This window comes from Biomphalaria glabrata, chromosome 13 (genome assembly GCF_947242115.1).
Source record: "Biomphalaria glabrata chromosome 13, xgBioGlab47.1, whole genome shotgun sequence".
Taxonomy (NCBI): Eukaryota; Metazoa; Mollusca; class Gastropoda; family Planorbidae; genus Biomphalaria; species Biomphalaria glabrata.
In genome coordinates, this window is record NC_074723.1 from 26840733 (window position 1) to 26863689 (window position 22957).

At 35.8% G+C, this 22957-nt stretch overlaps 1 protein-coding gene across 1 annotated transcript in view; it reads left to right on the forward strand.

Annotated features, from left to right (window-relative positions):
- The first annotated feature begins 1514 nt into the window (after positions 1-1514).
- LOC106066399 (receptor-transporting protein 4-like) overlaps positions 1515-22957 on the forward strand; it is a 111955-nt gene continuing 90512 nt past the window's right edge. Inside the window, exons 1-2 of the mRNA XM_056009113.1 lie at positions 1515-2368; positions 7807-8333. Of these exons, the coding sequence (XP_055865088.1) occupies positions 7822-8333 (512 nt within the window). The 5' untranslated portion in view covers positions 1515-2368; positions 7807-7821. The remainder of the gene's footprint in view (positions 2369-7806; positions 8334-22957) is intronic.

A 22957-nucleotide genomic window follows, 5' to 3' on the forward strand; every position in this document is an offset into this window, starting at 1 on the left:
CGGTTGAACGGTTATACCACTTCACTCAATATAAGATTTGGCTATTCTTTTATTTAGTTGGTTACAAAGCTTATATCAACTCACTCTGTCTGTCTGTCTGGTAAGAAGTTTGAACATGTTTTTTCTCCCATTTCACATTCTCGAATCAAGTAAAAACGTTGCACAATTATTTATTAAACCTGAAAAGACATCAAACAATTCAGAAAATTAGAACAATAAATATTGATGACTAATTATTTTGTTTAGTTTCCAAATAAGGGTAAGTGCTACCCAATTAAGTCATATATATATATATATATATATATATATATATATATATATATATGCGGTGTATATGCGTTTTTACATAGGTTTATGGTTTACTGGGCGTTTGGGTTATGGTTTGAAAAAATCTCCTCCTCCCCCCCCCCTCACTCAAAAGTTCTGGATTCTTGTAACGCTGTCAATGGCCTTCTCGTAATCTACGAAACTAACAAACAATAGGGAACTCTGTTCAGTGATTGTTCTACTGTGATACGTAGGGTAGCTATTTGGTCGGCGCATATTCTGCTTTTTTTTTTTTAACCGGCCTGTTCATTCCTCAGCTTGGGATCTACTATATTCTTAATTTTCTTAAAGAGGACATGGTTGAAAACTTCCTTCATTACTTTGCTTCACGATTCTTCGGGAAGAAGAACCTTCTGCTCTTAGAGCAAAGTTTTCAGTAATCTTTTGTTGGCTTTCTGTAGCTATTTAATTTCCGGGGTGGGGTTTCAAGTCCCGCGACATTTTGGCGACGCCGTTTTGGCGACGTGGTCGTTTTGGCGACGTGGTCGTTTTGGCGCTAAACAAGTTGACACATATTGTAAATTAAATTAAATAGTCTTTAACAAAAATGAGTACGTTTTAGTTTTGTATATGTATTTCTATTGCATTTATGTGCATTTTCATTTGTAAACTTTTCCCCGTAACACAATGAATTATAGTTTGTTGTGCCTTTATATGGTCACTTTATGTCAAAAATATTTCTGTTATGAGAATTTTAGTATTATTCATTAAGAATTTAAGAAGCTTTTCATTTTGTGTGTATGTGTGTGTTTATTTCTGTTCATTTCTCTAATAAATCATTTTATTTTTAAAAATATATTACTAAATTGTCATTATTTTGCTAATCTGCTATTTCTTGTTAATTGAATTTTACAAGCAAAACTTAAGTAAACAAAGTTACAAAGTTTGTGTGGAAACACAAACTCAAAATCGGCCCCCGAAGTGATCCACCGAGAGTACTCACCAGGATTCGAACACGGGACTTCCGGTTCCAAGTGCATTACCCCTAAACCACAGCATCTCCATATATTCATTTAGCGTACACTTATATTTTAAAAAAATAATAATTATTAACCTTATCCATACATTCGAAATTAATAACATGTTACATGTAAAAAAAAAAATAGAAACTAAAAAAAGATTTATTCTTCTTACAAAATTATATAAATTGGCAACACGAAAAAAAAACTACTTTAGGAAGTGAGATAGCTACAGTTGTGTACATATGGCTTGACAAGACTTTCCCCTCGCAAATAAAAATTAATATCTCCGTTGTCATTTGTCATACAAACTAGACCTAGACTGTCTAAATCTAGATTCAAGAAATAAGTCTAGGTCGAGATCTAAGTTAAGATCTGAACTAGATATAGAATCTTGATATAGAATCTACTCGTCTAGAATAGTCTAGATCTAAGTTAAGATCTGAACTAGATATAGAATCTTGATATAGAATCTACTCGTCTAGATCTAAGTTAAGATCTGAACTAGATATAGAATCTTGATATAGAATCTACTCGTCTAGATCTAAGTTAAGATCTGAACTAGATATAGAATCTTGATATAGAATCTACTCGTCTAGATCTAAGTTAAGATCTGAACTAGATATAGAATCTTGATATAGAATCTACTCGTCTAGATCTAAGTTAAGATCTGAACTAGATATAGAATCTTGATATAGAATCTACTCGTCTAGATCTAAGTTAAGATCTGAACTAGATATAGAATCTTGATATAGAATCTACTCGTCTAGATCTAAGTTAAGATCTGAAATAGATATAGAATCTTGATATAGAATCTACTCGTCTAGATCTAAGTTAAGATCTGAACTAGATATAGAATCTTGATATAGAATCTACTCGTCTAGATCTAGACTAGAACTCGTACGACCTTACACGTTTCATCTTACAATTACTAGACCTAGGCCAATGTTATCATCAGGAATAGTAGGCCTTTTGTTACCGAGTATGGTGTAGGCTTACTTAGCTGTTCGTATCCGATTCATTTCTTAATGTGATACTAATGTTTACATAATAATTAAAGCTGCACCCCAAAGCTTCAGAAGGTAAGTTATTGTCTTAATTATTTAAAAAAATATAGGGCCCTATAAAGTTATTATCTTAATAATTTAAAAAAATATAGGCCCCTATATAGATCTGGGCTCTATTTAGTCTAACTTAGATTGTTAAGTGTAGGCCCCTATATGAGGATATGTCAAAACTGCGCGCTATAAATGTAGTTTTTTTTTTACTTATAACTAAAACGAAGTTCGTATCAAAATTCTTTAAAAAAAACAACAACATTTGAATCAGTATTCTATTCAATGAGTTAGTTAATAAATGGAAAATATATTTTAAAATGATCTATTGATACTTTTTCCATTGTGACCTTAGATGCAAATTTTTGTCCCAATGCGCGAATCTATGAATGAAGCTTGATTTATTAATGAAGAGTTCTGTGACCTTTTTGAAAAACATACATCCGCTGAAGTTTTTCATTGAAAAGTGGTATATTTGTTTTGAAAAATCTGCTTGCATAGATAATTAAAAAATTTAGATGATTCACTTTCGGAAAAGAAAAAAGTAGCCGTTGCATCAGAACTTTGAATAATCTAAAATATTATGATGTCCGATTTTCATTTTCTCTTCAAGTTTCTGAGATCTAAACGGGACAGAGGACAGGCCACACAAAACTAAGAACGTCTTTTCACCTTTCGGGGGCCGCTAAAAATTTGTTTAAAAAAATCTATAGAATTAGTTTTGTCCTAACAAACAATAATAAAGTAGTACAAATAATCACACAACACAGAAAGAGAATCGTTGACATTTATAATGTCTTTAAAAATACAGACGTTCAAAATAGAAGATGATTATATGTAATAAGATTATAAAAAGAAAGTTTCCACAATTACATGAAATTTTTAATGCGTACTGTACGCTTTGAAGACTGTTGCTCACCGCTTCTAACCTGTCAATATAAAAGATGAGGGGGGTGTAGGTTGGAATGAAATGTTATATCAACGTGCTGGAGAGAGAACTATTGTTCTCTACCTAAAAAATGCCCACAACACTTCAAATTTATGGGGTGGGGGATAGTTTCGTTCATTATTGATGCATCTAGTTTTCGGGTAATATTCTCGCATGTTATAACTCTATTTATTAAATATTTAAGCTTATCCTTGGGTTCCAAAGGACTGTCAATGCCGGTGGTGAAAGTAGGGATAAGCTCCCACTTTCCAAGAAATGCTCCCATGGCTTGCGTCTCTAAATGCCTCTGACAGTCAAATCCAGCTCCTGGCCTTCCACAAAAATCCGGCGGAACCTGTTCTTACAAACTGACAGGAGAAGGGATGAATGGCTGAACACTGGCGCATCAAAACCAGTTTAGCTTCGTGTTGATGGGGCATGTCAACCTGAATAACGCAACCCATCTAGGAGAAGGAAAATCTGACTCCAAATCTCCACTTTGTGGCGATACTCCCCCGTGTGGGTATCGGGGCTTGGAAATGACCAAGAGTAATAATTAACCCCACTGCCTTTCCATTTGCATTTCACTAAGTGAATAATAGTGGACCTCCCCCCCCCCTCTAGTTGCCTTTTCACGGAGGTCTGGATTGCACTACTCTAGACGGAGGTCTATGTCTCACTACACTCTACTACTGTATATAAACCCATCATGTTTTTCTGGATCTGGTGAATGTGATAGCGTGAAGGGTCCTGGATTCAGGGTGTGACCATTCCACAGGGCATACCCAGGGCACAGTCCACCTTAAACTTTCTACTGCAGAATAGTTTCATTTGGAGAGCTCTGTGGATGGTGGAGAATGGACCATTGGCCAACCCCACATTGTCCCATGGATATTACGGTTACAGTCTTTAGACCCAGATGTTCTTTTATGTCATAATTAGAGAAAATTGCAAAGACCCAAAACTTCTTTAAAATGCGGGGATTGGATATTAAAAAAAAAAGTCTGAGGAAACACCCGGCCTACACTAAATTCAAGGAATTTTACGAAAAATCCATACGAGCTCAGACGTCGCCTCGTAAAAGGTCTGCGCATGGCAGTTTCTTCCAGGACTGCCTGTGATAACTCAGCTACTGGAAATAAAAAACAGACAAGCAGTAAACACCTAAACCTTTTGCAACTCAACATCTTAGGCCTACAAAACAAGACAACAGAACTCCATCTTGAGTATTCAAGAAGCATGATATACATATAGCGATATTGCAAGAAACACTACTGCCAAAGAAAAAAATAAACATCACAGGCTACACACAGTACAGATGCCTTTGCACCAAATGTCAGGGAATTATGACCATCATAAGAAACGACACACAAGCCACAGTAAAACATGTACAGAACAATACAGATATCGACATGCAAGAAATACATCTTTGGAGAGGAGAAATTAAGTACACCATCAAAAAATTCTACTGCCCACCATCTTCAACAGCAGAAATAGACCTACAACTACCACACTATACAAGGCCAATAATAGCTGGTGACTTTAATGCACACGCACCCTCCCTAGGCTACCCATACTACAAAAAGGGTGGTAAAGAAATAGAGGATGTAACAAATGCCTCTAACCTACAACTTCTGCAAAACAAAACCTCGCGTCCAACATTCCTCCATAGAGCACACAACACAACTATCAGATCTGACCTAACTTTTATCTCAATTGACATTGTTGACTCTTCTAAAATAACAGTTCTTGAAGACATAGGTGGTGACCACAGGCCTATACTCCTCAATATTGGAACACCAGGTAGATACCAACCCAGCAAAACAACTAGATGGAACAATAAAAAAGCTAACTGGGCAGCTTTTTCAAAACAAACAGACACAAGACTATCAAGCATAATGGAGACAGTTGTCAACTCAACCTACGCAACTTTAGTCTCCAACATCTTACAAGCAGCGAAAAAACACATCCCTCGAGGTCAAGTTAGGAAATAAAAACCTTTAAGCCGAAATTGAAGCAATTACACCACAGACTGTGGAAAACACTACATTGGATCCCTGGACAGATTGGCATCATGGGAAATGAAAAGGCAGATAATCTATCAAAGGAAGGTTCATCTATGGAACAACCAGAAAGACCTGTAAACTACCTCACCCTAAGGTCAATGTTTGTCAACAATCCCAAAGAGGTGTGGCTTAACCAATGGGCATGAGGAAACACAGACAGAGCCATGTTCAAAGAAATGACTATGCCTAACAAACTGGACAGTATTAACTTCCTTCCCCGCAAAGAACAATCTACAATTTTCCAACTAAGAACATGACACACACCTCTATTAAATTACCATCTGAACAAAATAAACTCCACACAACTCCCCCTTTGCAGATGCTGCGCACACCCTTATGAAACCGTAAACCATATCCTCTTTGAATGTCCCTTCCTAATCCACCTTAGGCAGACCCTACTTCCACTACAGCCCAACATAACCTGTACGGCAGTGCTGAACAACTGAAGAAAACAGCACACTTTTTTTCCTTGGCACAGTCTGCAAAAGAGCTCACAGCTCAGCAGCAATGAAGCTGGCTAGAAGAAGAAGAAGCTTATCCTTATTTTTTTTTTCTTTTTAAATTTTCATTTCTTTTTCTTTTTCGTATATAAAAAAATGTTTATTACAAAATGTTGAGTGTCGTGGGGTGGGGGCGATAGTCTCTATGTGTTCCCCTTCGCCAACACTATTCAAGCTTGTTACACTCTCCATTGCTTAGCTGGACACGTATCTCGAAAACGGCCTTAACGATTTTTCTAGAAATTTGACAGTTGATGCATATCGTTGGGAAAAGAATTACTAGCTACTTAGCCAAACTGGAAAAACTCTAGTTTGACCGTTATAATTTTTCAAAGTAAAAAAAAAAAGAAAGAAAGAAATTTAAATTTGGCTAGAGAACTAGAAAATGCTTAGCTTGAACGGACTAGACGTCTTCGGGTATTTCCGCATTTATCCAAGAGTTCAATGAATTATTTTCGGAACATTTTGCGCCTCGTCTTCAAAGTCTAGATCTAAAGACCTATCATTGGAATACTAGAATGTCTGGTAGAACTATCATTGGAATACTAGAATGTCTGGTAGAACTATCATTGGAATACTAGAATGTCTAGTAGAACTATCATTGGAATACTAGAATGTCTGGTAGAACTATCATTGGAATACTAGAATGTCTGGTAGAACTATCATTGGAATACTAGAATGTCTGGTAGAACTATCATTGGAATACTAGAATGTCTGGTAGAACTATCATTGGAATTCTAGAATGTCTAGTAGAACTATCATTGGAATACTAGAATGTCTAGTAGAACTATACATTTGCTTAACCTGGATTTTTTTTTTTAGGGGTATGGGGCGAAGTAAAAAATATTCCATTGTTTTATTTAAATCTTAAAATTCTCTGGAGAGATTCTTCCTCCGAAATAGGGCTCCACAGTCAAATGAAAAAGTGTTCTAAGAATGAACCCTAGTCGTTACCAATGAAGGAGGCCAATATTAGTCCTAAGTAGTTTAAAGGAGGTATTGTCTTTTCAAAAAAGTATTTATGCTTATAATGTTTTTCTTGTTAAAACAGTTTGTGTCATTTCTGCACAAAAATACAATCTCTCCCCCCCCCGGAAGAAAAGTTGATGATGGATGCAATTGTATTTTACGCCCTCCCCCCCACCAGGATCGTTAGCATTACTATCAGTGTTTAAGGGTGTGGGGCGTCGAGGGGAAACGCTCAATATGGTACAAAATAAATACAACAAAAGTAACATCAATTATTCAAATTACTAATTACCTACACAAATAGAGAAATTGCTTAACAAGAATACGTCCGCAACTCCCTGGATCTACCAGTAGTCTAGAGTCTAGTCTAGACTTAGACTCTAGTCTCCATCTACAACTATTGACAAACAAGACGTACTTGTGTGAGCGTAAGACGGGAAGACTAAATTGTGAAGAGTGTCTCTCTATCAGACTGGTCACATCTATTTGATTCTTATTGGATACATGTGACGGGTCCAAGAATAAAAGAGGCTTGTTTACTGGAGGAGCGAAAGAAATGTATTTTACTCTTAAGGTCTAATAAAATTCATTGGACAATATGTCATTCGGAGACAGGATGGGGAGTTATAATGAAGGACATTTGAAGGATAAAGAAAATGTGTAGTATCGTTCAATGGCTACATCTGAAGGCCCAAAAATATAAGCGATGAGGACTGAATTGTTGACAATTAATTTCCATATAGGGCTGCTACATCGGAAAGCAAGGGTATTTATTCATAAGGCTTTCTAGAATTCATGGGCCAATTGTGTATGTGTGTGTGATGGGGAGCGGATCATTTCATTATGAAATGTAAAAAAAAGTTTCCGATCAAGGTTATCACAAGTTACTAGCTCTTTCAATTGTAGCGAAGCATTAATACGAGCTAGTCTACTAATAATCTGACGAAATACATTTAACAATAAATCACTCTTAATAAATCGTTGTATTGAAAACATTCACAGAAAAGATCCAACACTATGAAGCCAGTAGCAAGTGAGTCCAAACTACCACAGAGAGCAGCTTCTCCTGAATCAAGTGGTTATTTCTCAGAAAATGAAGCTTCAAACGAGAACTCTTCTATCCAGAAGATATCTTATGTAAAGAGACAATCACAAAAGGCAAACACCATCTCATCCTTTCCGGACAAAAGTTTTCATTTACCAGACTTGAGTTTGCCACCACCCTCTCTAAATGAGTCTAGTAAGTTTCCAGCCACAAATATATTTCCGTTGAATGCACTGTACTCACAATGGTTCAACTTCCTGTATACTTCACAAGCTAGACAATATGTTGTGATAAACATGGGTTCCACATCACCAGCTCAAAGTAATGTGATAAAATGTCACATGACTTTACCTCGTAACAAGAACTTGGAAAATGCAAGCCCTTCTGATAGTGAAATAGACAGTTTAAAAATGTCGCCATGTTTAAGATCTCCGGGAGCACCATGTGCTGACGACCTTGGGAATTATGCAATGCACGTGAATCAGTACGTAAGTTTCATTGCTTTATTTTGATTGGTCATTTGCTTGATGGACTATCAGGGTGACATCTAGATACAAACTCTTTCCTTCTATTCTCACTTTAGCACTTATTTCCCCTTCCTGTTCATAGCTTTGGAAGTTTTGACTTGGGCTCTAATGTTTCTCTACCTAGGCTTGATCTTATGTTTACTGTTGTTACTGTTACTTATGTCTCATAGTGTTTCATCACTACTTACTGTTCCCTACACTGTCTCGCGATATGTTAGTCATTGTTTATGGCAATTTTCTAAGTGCTGGACTAAAACATGTGACTATGAGAGAAATGTTTCATGATATTGATGATTAATTTCATTTTTTTATTTTACTAAAAAAAAATTCTTCTAAAAAACGGAATTGAAAATATTTTTGTTCGTTACAACAAGGATCCAAGGACCTACAGTATTTAGAGCCAAAACGGTCATCGCCGAAAACGGTGACGCCAAAATGTCCTGCTTCGTGAATTGTGTTCTACTACAGGTCCAGTGCCACTGTTCTGTATAGATTTGAAAGCTGATGATCCAGTTGGCAGCTAGGTCGTAAGTGTATTCATGACACTGTTCAGTTGTCAAGCTTCGTGGTGAGACTTATGGCTGCCCGACAAAATAGCGCGAACAAAATAGCGCGGAACAAAATATTTTTCAGTCATTTTGCAGAAATACTTCAGATATCGTAAAATATGAATAGAGCCAATATTTTTTTTATTTCAATGTTATCATTATTTTTCAGTCATTTTGCAGGAAACAGTTTAGATCTCTTTTTTTTTTTTTAATTCCAAAACTGGACTTCAAAAATACGCAAAGATACTTCCATACTTGTCATAGTTACGCACAGATAAAACTTTCACAAAGTTTAAATTGTATGCAATGTCACCTAGAAACTCCATCAGTGGCTTGTTTCCATACATTGGTAATATATATATAGCCTATATATATATAATCGAGATTTCTGATTATTCTATAACACATCATCATACTTTGTTCTTGAACGGGGTCATAACATTTCAAAATGATATTGTTTAGCAAGTTGTGCATTTTAAAGATTATTGAAAAAGGAGAATGAGATACAATTTTAAAATACTTCTTTCTCTGCAAATATGGCATACTTTTAGATCTATTATTAGTGAAAATAAAGATCAAAACACAAAATGCTGCCAAGGACTTTCACTTACTAAAATCTGGTACTTTTAAACACAACATACAAAAGTCCGCATTCCGTATTGCGCGAACCATTGCTGCTTTTGGCAGACTTCAAGAACAAGTCTGGCAACGGAGTAGACTCAGCATATCCACAAAACTGAAAGTCTACAGTGCTGTAGTTCTCCCGTCACTCCTATATGCATCAGAGTCCTGTACCCTATATTCCCGCCACACCAAAAAAGTTAAACTTCCTACACCTACGCTGTCTAAAGAGTATCTATAAGGTGCGTTGGTCCGACCACATACCAGACACAGAAATTATAAGAGCTGTCCAACATCAACAGTATAAATGCGACAGTAAAAAGGTTCCAACTCCGATGGGGCGTGAAAAGTAGTCCGCATGCCAGACAATCGACTTCCCTACGACTTCTGTACGGGGAGTTGTGTGCAGGAAAGCGTTCCCAGGGAGGTCAATACAAGAGCTATAGACACTCTCAAAAGCTCGTTCAAGGAATGCGATATCAACTTTAACAGCTGGGAAGCACTTGCTCTTGATCGCTTCTCATGGCGTGAAGGTGTGAGTGCAGGACTCTCAAGATTTGAAGCAAGAAGAGTGGCCAGGGTGAAAGAGCGCCGAACGAACAAAAAGTTGAGAAAAAAAGCAGGTCTATCTGCAACTGACCAAATCTAACCATGCCACGCATGCAGCCAGCTTTTTAAAGCAAGGATTGGACTTTACAGCCATAGGAAATGAGAAATTTGCTCATCTTCGATTACGAAGGAGGAGCTCTATATACAGAAATCCGCGCTATTTTGTTCGGCGCCATTTAGTCCGCCCTATTTTGTTCGGCGCCATTTAGTCCGCCCTATTTTGTTCGGCGCCATTTAGTCCGCCCTATTTTGTTCGGCGCCATTTAGTCCGCCCTATTTTGTCGGCGCTATTTAGTCATTAAGTCGGGGGTCACCGAGACTTATAGATGTTCGACTTGTAGGGGTTCATTGTATAGAGGCTCTACTTGTTGATGTTGTATAGAGGCTCTACTTGTTGATGTTGTATAGAGGCTCTACTTGTTGATGTTGTATAGAGGCTCTACTTGTTGATGTTGTATAGAGGCTCTACTTGTTGATGTTGTACAGAGGCTCTACTTGTTGATGTTGTATAGAGGCTCTACTTGTTGATGTTGTATAGAGGCTCTACTTGTTGATGTTGTATAGAGGCTCTACTTGTTGATGTTGTATAGAGGCTCTACTTGTTGATGTTGTATAGAGGCTCTACTTGTTGATGTTGTATAGAGGCTCTACTTGTTGATGTTGTATAGAGGCTCTACTTGTTGATGTTGTATAGAGGCTCTACTTGTTGATGTTGTATAGAGGCTCTACTTGTTGATGTTGTATAGAGGCTCTACTTGTTGATGTTGTATAGAGGCTCTACTTGTTGATGTTGTATAGAGGCTCTACTTGTTGATGTTGTATAGAGGCTCTACTTGTTGATGTTGTATAGAGGCTCTACTTGTTGATGTTGTATAGAGGCTCTACTTGTTGATGTTGTATAGAGGCTCTACTTGTTGATGTTGTATAGAGGCTCTACTTGTTGATGTTGTATAGAGGCTCTACTTGTTGATGTTGTATAGAGGCTCTACTTGTTGATGTTGTATAGAGGCTCTACTTTTTGATGTTGTATAGAGGCTCTACTTGTTGATGTTGTATAGAGGCTCTACTTGTTGATGTTGTATAGAGGCTCTACTTGTTGATGTTGTATAGAGGCTCTACTTGTTGATGTTGTATAGAGGCTCTACTTGTTGATGTTGTATAGAGGCTCTACTTGTTGATGTTGTATAGAGGCTCTACTTGTTGATGTTGTATAGAGGCTCTACTTGTTGATGTTGTATAGAGGCTCTACTTGTTGATGTTGTATAGAATGTCAAAATATCTTCCACTTTTCATTTGAGACTGCAGCACAAAGAATACGATAAGCAGCGACCTCCTGACTGTGTAGAGTTCTTTAGGGTTGAAATGTAAAAACAAGAAAAACATATAAACACTTAGAAAATAACAACAACAAAGCTTATAGTATGTGTACTTGTATCAATGAGTTTGAATCAGTCATGTATTTAACTTCGTAATACATCTATACTAACAACAACAAATCTAAACTATTAAAAAAAAAAAAAACAATCTCTGGAGTTTTTTTTTTAACAAATTCAAAACCCCCTTAGCTACGCTCATACAAGTTTGCTTTAGAATAATATTGAAGAGAGAGGTTTTCAACCTCAAAACTCTCTTTAGGGGGATTTTAATCTCAAAACCATCTTGAGGGGTTTTAAACTTTTAAAAAGCCACCTGGAGGAGGGGGTTTAAACTCCCAACCCCACTTGGCTTGGCTACGCTCATAAAATTGTTGGTGTGTAATTTGCTTTTTTTTTATATTGAAGATGTATTTTTTTGGCTTCAAACCCCACTAAAGGGGGGTTTAAACTTAAAACCCCTTTGGCTACGCTTATAACATTTTGAGTGCGTAATTTGCTTTTTTTAAAATTATGAACAGGTATTTTTTAGCTGCAAATACAAAACCCCTGTTGGATAAATTTAAAGTTAAAGTAAGTGAGGCAGTAATGGTTCGTCGGCATTCGAACACGCCCTGCTGCTCACAAAACCAAATCCCTAGCTATAGGTTAATAGCCGCACTACCTTGTTTATGTCCTTGTATGGTCCACGGCTAAGGGAGTAAATTCTTACAGAAATTCCGGTTTAGGCGATGGGACAGTGGTTAGACCACTGCTCTCTGGCCACTAGCGGATCCAGAACTTTGGAGTGGGGGGGGGGCGATTTTTTTCCAAACCCTAACCCTAACGCCCAGTAAACCCTAACCTTATGCATTAACGTGCGTACAGCACACACACACACACACACATATATATATATATATATATATATATATATACATATATATATATATATATAAACGCCAAAAGCGTTTTCTTGCATTCTTCACTGCAGAAACGCATTCTCCTGACAAGTACATCTCATAATTCATTAGTGGAGTTTGGGGCGAAGCCCCGACTCCAAAATTGTTTTCTTGCATTCTTCATTGCAGAAACGCATTCTCCTGACCTAAAGCTCATTATTCATACTATTAAAAAGGACCTTTCGAATAATGTTGTACTTGAAAAATATTCTAATATGAATTTATAGGCCCTAAATACATTGCAAATAAAACCGATTTATTCCTTGAAAAGATAGATACCCCACATATTTAGATTTTGGTTTTGAGGATCGCAGCCGAAAAAAAATTATTCGATAAATAGTATTCAAGAATATTGAAGTATAAATTGTGAGCTATAGTCCCAAATTTATTTAACTAGAAAAATATCAGATTGAGTAAAGGTTGGGAAAAGGCGACTATGAAGATGTTATTTGAGTTTAGAACTCATCTCAATCATGACTCTTCTACTTAAAAATTTCGTTTGAATTCTAACTTTTCCAAAGCAAAGTCTTTCTTAAAATAATTATGATAAATTCATGTGAAATTACATAAACTCTGGAAAACGATTAATCCTCGCTCCTTTAATAATTTCTGCTAAAGATTGCATTTAGCATTAAAGAATAGGGGTGGGGCGACTCGATATACGAATTTAATTTATAGTATATATAAATTAGTGACAGATTTTTTTTAAATTTTGTAATCTCTTAACTATAATACAAAAAGAAAAAGTATTGATTTGTCCGATGGGGGAAATGCGAATGCATGTATCGCCCCTCTCACCTGGTACAACCCTTTTTCATTTAAATTTACTAATGATACAATTTGAGATTAGAGTGTGGTACGACATAATATACAATGGGTCACATATCAATACGTAGTTTATATTATATAAATATTTAACTAATTTTGTTCACAAACTATGATTCTCCACAAAAATAGGACCGCCCCCCCCCCAGCACTCAGAGGGCTAGAGTGGGGAGGGCAGTACATGCAATCGTCCTCCCCCCAACCCCACCGAATCGGCCAAAATACCAGAAAGGGAGCGACATAATATAAAATTTAAATATTAATTCAACTAATTTTGTTCACAAACTATGATTTCTCCGTAAAAACGGACCGCCTCCCCCCCCCCCACTCAAAGGGTTTAGGTGGGAAGGGCAGTAGTAGTATTTCCCCCCCCCCCCCCATCAATTGGCAAACAGGGAACGACATAATATGTTAAAATATCAATAACACGTTTTAATCATATAGATATTTAATTGATTCTGTTAGCAAGCTGTGATTTCTACAAATAAATTCGACCGCCCTCCCCCACTCGAAAGTGTATGGGGGGGGGGCGGCAATGATACCATCGCCCCCTCCCGACCCCACCAAATCGGCCAAGATACTAGAGGGGGGGGGGCGAAATAATCTAAAAATAGGTTGAAATATAAATAATTAGTATATATTTTAACATAAATAATAAATTCGTATACAAATTGTGAAAATTCTATAACAAAATTCGACCGCCCCCCCCCCTTCGGAAGGGGGTGTCGGCCGAGTGGGGGGGGGGCGATCGCCCCTACCGCCCCATCCCCCCCCCCCGGATCCGCTAGTGTCTCTGGCTACCTTTTGCAGCCACCTGATCCCTAATTGCGTTGGTTTTCCATCCCGGTCAGTATGTAAAAGCATCCCAGCACTCGCAAATTTACCACCAGGCTTTCTCCTAGCAATGTAATGTAATGTCTCTGAAAAAAAAAACAAGGAGAGTGGTAGTTACTAGTTACTAGTGATAAGTTACTAGCTGATTGGCGCAAGCTGGAACGTAAGGGACCACTCTCGACGAACGAAGGGTTTTTCAGCCTCACTGGATAGCTACTGCCTGTCTTAAGCCGAGCAGCCCTCGGACTTTAAAGATTGCGTAACCAAATCCCTTCATTTTTCCTGGCACAGCAGCTGTTCTTAACAGGATATCAAGAGACAGGCCGGTCCATTCTTTTCTGTTATCCAGCTTTTCTTTGGACAACCCTTTCTTCGTGCTCCCTCCACTGTACCTTGAAGAATAACTTGTGATGAACTAACCAGCTCAGTCTTCGTCTCTTCTCAATGTTGAGGTTTCTTTGTGTTGACTTTTCCTGGTATCTGATACCCAGCAGTTTTCTGTAGCATTGGCTCTCAAAAGCTTGGATTCTTCTTTTCTCCACAGCGTTCAGTGTTAAACTTTCACAACCGTATGGTATTACAGAGACTACTAGTGAAGAATACAGTTTTAATTTTACTGAGACGCAGATTTTCCACAGTTTGGTCATTGCAGCTAATGCCAAGCTTAAACGGGTTTATATCTATTTTATTGATCCTTCGTCTCTTGTTATGTTTGTCCCTAGATATTTAAATAAATCAACTTCTTCTAAAGTTTGGCCATTCAACTGTATGCAACATCTCCACCACAAACTTGTATTTTGCTCTTTCAGCATAGGATTCCATGCAAACTGCTCTAGCAGCAGCTCTCTTCTTTTTTTATTGAAATAATCAGTACGGGCCACATTTTACGATCCCCTAACATACTTTTGAGCCCGTGAATTAATGAAATTGAACAGCCAGGTAGCTCTCTGTTTTTTTTCCTTCTCTCTCTTTCTTTCGCTCTCTGACATCCCAATTTTGTTTTTCTTAGTCTGCACATCTTAATTTCTCCGACATAAACTTTTCACTTGAAAGACCCGCTTTATTTCGCACACCCGACACATAAAGCACACATGCTTTGAGACCGTGGATTCTATAATAGTATCACTTCTACTTATCTGCTCCCCCCTCCACCCTTTTACAACACAAAAGTAAGTCCTACGTACACTATCTGTGACTTTTCTTCGCCTTCTCCATTCAATCTATTTGATATTTTGACAGTGACCTCCCCCTCCCCTACACACCGCTTTCAACCTTTTCTGCCCATTTTGTATTACAATGACAAACCAGATTGTCCTATCCCCCCCCCCCATTTTCCTTATTGGTGCAGACAAGTGATAAGATCATAGCGTATTGAGAACGAGAAAGCTAAATCTATAACACATTTAATTAAATGACTTAACTAATTGATACAACTACACTTCATATAAGCTTTTTTTTTTTTTAAAGTATTTTTATATTTTTCTTGTTTTAATGCTACAGACATAAGATTTCGTTTTGTTGTAAATTTGTATAGACATTCGTGTCTTCCTAGAGATATTTTGTGCTATCTAATAAAATGAGAATATCAATTACGTTTTAATAACTTACCGTAAATATAAAAAAAAACAAGAAAAGCATTAAAAATACATTTAAATGAAGACAATACCTTCATTATAGCCTACAACTTAAAATATATTTTAAAAAATGAACCTCAAATAACTGGGTGTGGAACCTGTGATTGTAACACCGTCTTCTACTTCAAGGAATGGTGCTACCAATTAGGCCAGTGGGCGTGGTACAATTGAACAAATAATTATTGGTAGAATTGGTAGGCTACTTTCATTATATAGTTTGGTGTTATGCACAAATTGTAAGACAAATTTCCTTATGGATAATAAATATTATTATTATTATTATTATTATTATTAATTCTTTTCTCAGCAATGTACATCAACTGTTGAATTTCTAGGAAAATCGTTAGAGCCTTTTTTGAGATAGGCGTCTATGTAGATTTTAGGTTAAATTACATGAAGTTCTAATAGAGAAAAGATACGCGCCCAATCATAGATGTAGATCTAGTCCATAGACCTATATATACTATATCTAGACTGGACATAGAGACTTTTTAACACTACAAAAAATGTCGGGAAAATTTTTTAGAAAGTTGGATCAAGGCGTTGTTTTGTAAAGTAGTTAAAAGAAGGGAGGGCTATTTTTTTCAACCCCAATCTATGTAACATATCATTTAATTTTTAGATCTAGATCTAGTAAATGAACATAAAAAATAAGAGTAATCTTGTCTCATAATTATTATTTCGCTATTTTTAGATACGTAATCTTCTTTATCAAAAGACAGAATGCAACACTAAATTGTGATTTTTTGTGTATTTTTGATAATCAATTACTAGATCTAGACCATAGACCATAGACATAAATAAATATAGACTGGCCAATTAAAGAGTTTTATGAAACGAGAATTTGTGACTTGCAATTTTGTGTACTTTATTATAAAGCATTTATGTGCAGTATAAAAGTGCTTTTTTAACTTTGATACACACCTATATATATTGTAAATAAGGAAGCAGTGTAGCTTTGTTTAATCTCTAAGAATGAAGATCATGAAACTTTTCAGAATTCGGAAATCCGAATACAATAGATATACAAGTTTTCAAGTTACATGAAGTTACTTCCTTTTTCCAGTCTATATTTATTTATGTCTATGCCATAGACATATAAATCTATATATAGACTGGACGATAAAGTAAAAATTATTATGGGAAACATTTGGGAAAAGATAACTTTGTATGAGTTATACAGCAGTTATGAGCAGTGTAAAATTAAAAGTATTTATAGTTTGTTTTTTTTCAGCCATAACCTATATATTGATAGAACCCCTTCTGTATTATTATATCTCTAATCGTGCCTAATTATAAATAGTTTTAAATACTAGATTTAGATCTAGTCGATATAGATACTATAGTAAAAAAAAATACTACTTACTACTAGTACTATACTACTATACTATACTTTAAACTATAATTGTAATCTGTCTAGTCTATAGTCTATAGTTAGTATATAAATAGTCTAGGACTAGATTCAAGATTGCCACTAGATCTATAATCTATACTTATACTTGATCTAGTCTATAGTCTGCTTGCATAGATGATAGACTGACTAGTTTAATAGTTAGTAGTAAAAGGTATGAAAAGTATTAGACCTAGCTATTACAAATATTAGTCATATTTATTAGATTTAGATCTATCAATATTAAATTAGTGACAGTCACAGTGTCAGTGACACTGAATTAGTCTGACTTACTGAAACTGAAAGTTAATGTGTATAATATTCAATTTTTTTAAACCTTTAGAATTTATCTTTGGCCTATCGTACTACGAACATTAGAGCACGTTCTGCTCATTTTTTTTTTGACTAAAAACTAATTCTAACAATTTGAATCGATAAGACGACCGCCATACATTAATAACGAAGCCATGTCAACAAACATAGATCCACATCACAAACCTATATATATTTGCCTATGTCTATGATTATGAAACAAAGGCAAAATATTGGGAATATGGCAGTTTTGTACTTTTCAAAACTAAAGATCATAATTATATATTGGTTGAAATGTTAGTCCTAGAATTTATAGCTCAATGGCCGCCATTTTTTTTCACATAGAGTACATCAAACATATTTGACTTCCCCCAAATAAAAATAACTTCCTACTTCCAGTCTATATTTATTTATGTCTATGATCTAGACCAGTGATTCCCAAAGTGGTCTATATAGACCCCCAGGGGGTCTACGGAAGTGAAAAAATAAATTGGGGGTCTATGGCCTGTTAATGGGGGTCTACGAAGGCGGATCTCATTGAAGCATGACCATTCATGAAATTCACTCGTTCACACATGATTTGTACCTTAGTTAATCCTTTGAATTTCAACCCTGTTAGTGGAATGATTTTTTTTTTAATTTTAACGTATTATTTTTTGTGTCTACATGAAAGTAATAATTTACATGGCCGAGTCTATAAAATAAAATGTTGACCGTAAATTGTTGGTTATTAAAAATTTGGCTTCATTCTTTCTTTGTTGAACAACTATTGCATTTGTTCTTTATTTTTATGTAACAAAGTTTGAAGCTATGTCGCTATGAAACCATCGAAGCTGAAACATCGAGAAAGAAAAGTCAACATGAAATAAAATAGATTAAGATTTGAAATACTTTTGAAAACTTTTAAATTCAGAATTAAGCCACAGTAGAAAAATGTTGATTAAACATCATAGAAGAGAATAGGTCTGTGAGCGTCTTACAATATATTTATTTAGGCTTATATCAAACTCTAAAAAACAACACACTATAAGCAAAATATTGAGACAATTTTTTACACAATCCTATATCTGATATCATTAAAAATTTCCTCTAAGCAACAATACAGTTCAAAGGTGTAATGGTGAAATGAGTTTTGGACAATGAATGGTTATCGTGTTATTACGATTTACTTTTTTAAAAAGCTGGACTAGTTAACCTTGCCTGATAATGTAGTGGTATTATTATATTTTTGTTTTGAATCAAGAAATTCATAAAGAATTGCTTTTTGTCTGAAATTTTGATCAATTGCTCCTTCACACTTAAATATGATAGTTTTCGAAAGGTTTATCTTTGACACTATTTTTTCTGAGTTCTTGGTTGCTAAGATCCTATTTTAAAACACAGAAATTAAACGGGAATCGGATATAGTCTATTTCACAAACTTGTTTCATAAATTGAATGAGGTTAACTTGCAGCTACAATGTGATAACTTAAATTTGATCAACACGAAGGCATAATTTCAGTGTTTCATGTGAGGATTAAATTAATGAAGCATACAATGACAATGATACATTTTATTACTTTCCAAATTTAAATCAGTCAGACATTTTCTAATCGAAAAGATAGAATGTTAACCCAAACTAAATTGAAGCCCAAGATTGACATTTTATTATCAAAGCTGCCCACCAATAGGCGTTTTTTTGTTTGTTGTTGTTGTTGTTTAGTTACTTCTTGTAATGCATATTTAATTTTATTTTGCTTTGAATGTCATCAATAAATATATATCGCATAGTAATCAGTGAGAAAAGCACATCTGAAGTTAATGAATTTTCAAAAAATTGCTGGGGGGTCTACCGAAAACTTAAAAACATGGCAAGGGGTCTACGAGACAAAAAAGTTTGGGAACCACTGATCTAGACCTAAAAAAAAATCAAATTATATGTTACATAGGTTAGGGTTGAAAAAAACAACTTTACTTCTTTAAACTACTTGACAAAACAACGCCTTGATCCAACTTTCTACAATATGTTCACGATCAATCAGTCGCGGATAAGAATTTATTTCCGGTTCCCAGTCTAGTAGTAGATATATAAGTCTATGATCTAGTCATTCAGTTTTATTGTTTTACTTTATTTTGAACGCGTCGAGATCTCGAGCAGTGTAGAAAGAAACCAAACTCAAGAATAAGAACAAAAAGTTTCGCACCAAAAAATAGTGTCGATAAAAGCCTATGGTGGAAAGATGTATAATTCTGTACTTATGAACATTTAAATGTCAGCTTTACGAAAAAGTATTGGGTAGAAATTTTGAATAAAATATTGTTTTTGGTAAATTAAACCACTGCGGTTTCGATCGTGAAGGTGGCTAAGTTGTTCAATGTATTCGGTAAGTAATAACAGGTTAAATTTTCGTATTTTATTGTCCACTGTAAGAACTGTGATGAGTCAGTCATTGAGTCAATCAATCAGCTAGGACCAAGAAGATTTGCTAACTTGACCAGAAAAAAAATTTACAGGTACACTTGAAATAGTCAAGTGTTTCTATTTTTAATCTAATGTTCCTATTTTTAGACCTTGTTGACTTTCGCCTGGACTTTACTGCTATAAAAATCCCCACACTGCCTAGTAGAGCTTTGTTATTGCTTTGATTAGTTCAAGTAGTGGCGTGCTACTATTTTGAATCCTAAAGCCATAATGTATATTTCTAATGATATAGGACATCTACATCTATACAGCAATCATCTGCATTCTAACTAACTCAGCCATCACATACCGGCAACTGTATGGTAATAGTTACTAATACTTCACTGGCACATAGACATCGAATAAATACACTAATTAACAAGGTTACAAAGACAGTTTGTGTGGAAATACAAACTCAAAATCGGGCCCCGAAAAGGTTCACCCAAACAGGTAAAAAGGCAGGTTTCAATATTTTCAGAAAGAACACTAGAATGAAATTCTATCAAAGGTAAATGACAGAGAAGAATGGAGAAAGAAGTTTGACAGATCTAGTGTGGTGCCTCAACGGTCCAGCAGACCAAGGGATAAGTGAAAGTGAAGGTGTTAGATGTGAACCTGGCCTAACTGATTTCATATAATGATTATCTTATTGATCAAATTGTTTTGTATAGGGTCAATCTCTTATTCAAAGCCTCATTAAAAAAAACATTTCGTAAAAAAAAAAAACAAGACAGTTTGTGTGGAAACCCAAACCCAAATTCGGCCCTTGAAGTGGTCCACCCAGGCAGGTAAAATGCAGGTTTCAATATTTTCAGAAAGAATATCATAATGAAATTCTATCAAAGGCAAATGAAAGAGAAGAATGGAGAAAGAAGGTTGACAGATCTTGTGTGGTGCTCCAAAGGTCCAACAGACCAAGGCATAGGTTAAAGTGAATGTGAAGTTAGATGTGAACCTGTCCTAACTGATGTTTTATAATGAGTATCTAATTGATTTAATTGTTTTGTAAAGGGTCAATCTCTTATTCAAAGCCACAAGAAAAAAAACATTTCCGCAAAAAAAAAATAATTCTAGTTTTGTGTTCCGTGTTATTACGGACGCTCTGCAGTTCACGCGATAACACGAAAAACGACTTATTAATTGTTGTTTTAAATTATGTCCAACTTATTTGCATAGTAATTTTTTTTTAATAGTGAATTTTTTTTTGTAAATGTAGTATTTAGTATGACAGAACTTACTTAGCAATACAAATGTAAAGAATAATATTTTTTTATAAAAAATCTAAAACCATTTGCCTAAATGTGTTACGAATATAATAGATGGCTTTCGCCCTTACTAAAAAAGCCTCCAGTGTTTGTTACTATTAATAGTGAATAGTGGCAAAAATGGGGTATTTTTATGAAAAAACTGCTTGCATAATTGATTTTAAAAATTAAATTTTTCACTTTCAGAAAAAAAAGTAGCTGTTGCATCAGAACTTTGAAAGGTCTAAAATATCATGATGTCGGATTTTCAATACCTTTTCTAGTTTACGAGATCTTAACGGGACGGACGGACAGACGTTCCACTCATAACTAATAGCGTCTTTTCCCCTTTCGGGGGCCGCTTAAAACCATCGTTTATCACTGAAACATCTTAAGAAGAACTTTTTCATGAAAGATGCTTTCCAAAACACACATGATCCTTAACGACAATCTGTACCGTTAAACTACAGTTACATCCAATCTGCACCCATTAAACCACAAGTTACATCCAATCTGCACCCATTAAACCACAAGTTACATCCACAATCTGCACCCGTTAAACCACAAGTTACATCCAATCTGCACCAATTAAACCACAAGTTACATCCACAATCTGCACCCGTTAAACCACAAAGTTACATCTAATCTGCACCCATTAAACCACAAGTTACATCCACAATCTGCACCCGTTAAACCACAAGTTACATCCAATCTGCATCCATTAAACCACAAAGTTACATCCACAATCTGCACCCATTAAACCACAAGTTACATCCACAATCTGAACCAAGTGGTCGTCTCCTCTTCATTAAAGCTAAAACAGAAAGATTTCAAAATTCCTTTATCCCACCTTAAGTCACGGTGTTTCAATGGTACTTTTCATCACCAAGAAGTACTAAGAAGCATAATTTATATTGCGCTGGTTGTGACTGTGTATGTGTTTCGTGTGGGAATGTTGTTCGTATTAACATCTGTAGTGTTATTGTGGAAGTAGTTAGGCTGAGTTGGACAATTGTAGTCAAACTGAATTTCCATTGGTTGGGACCAATAAAAATTATCTTATCTTATCTTATTTTATCTTATCTATATGTTGCATTTGTAACCAGGAAATGATGTTAACGAAGGCCTACACTCCTGATGTTATATATTTTCAAGCCAATTATTGCTCTTCCTCCGCACGCACCAAACATTCGGACCTGAATGTTGATAGCTCCCCCCCATGTCTTGACGTTTTGAAAAGTGCATTCTCTGTGTTGTGACTTTCTTGGTTTCGCTTTAAGTGGACTTGGTGAAAGCTTAGGAGCTCATTGAAAGACATTCTTGAAGGAAGATTGGATACTAATATCACGTGACTCAGTTGTATACAAACATTTGCACTTCTGTGACGTTCTGTGGCCAAGATTCGCAGCCCTTTCTTTTTTTCAAAAAAAAAAACATCATTTTTAGAGACTAGCCAGCACACGGTTGGGCGAATGGGGGAGGGGGGGGAATAAGGTTCTATTGATGAAAGGTCAAAACTAGTAAAGCATAACGTTTGAGTGAAGCCATCAGTGCCGTGCTGTAAGGAGTTGGTGAATGACATGCCCGTGGTGACGTCGGTCAGTTGAATACAAAATTGAGTCCATTAATAGCTATTAGGTTCTCACAATGCCTGGGCAATTAGTAGATTTCGGGGTGCGGGTAGGGTGTGGGTGGGGTGTTGAATCATTGAACACATTGATCGTACGGCTATGATGGAACTTAGAAATAACTCAACAATCAGCGTGGGGTGAGGGTAGGGTGTGGGTGGGGTGTTGAATCATTGAACAC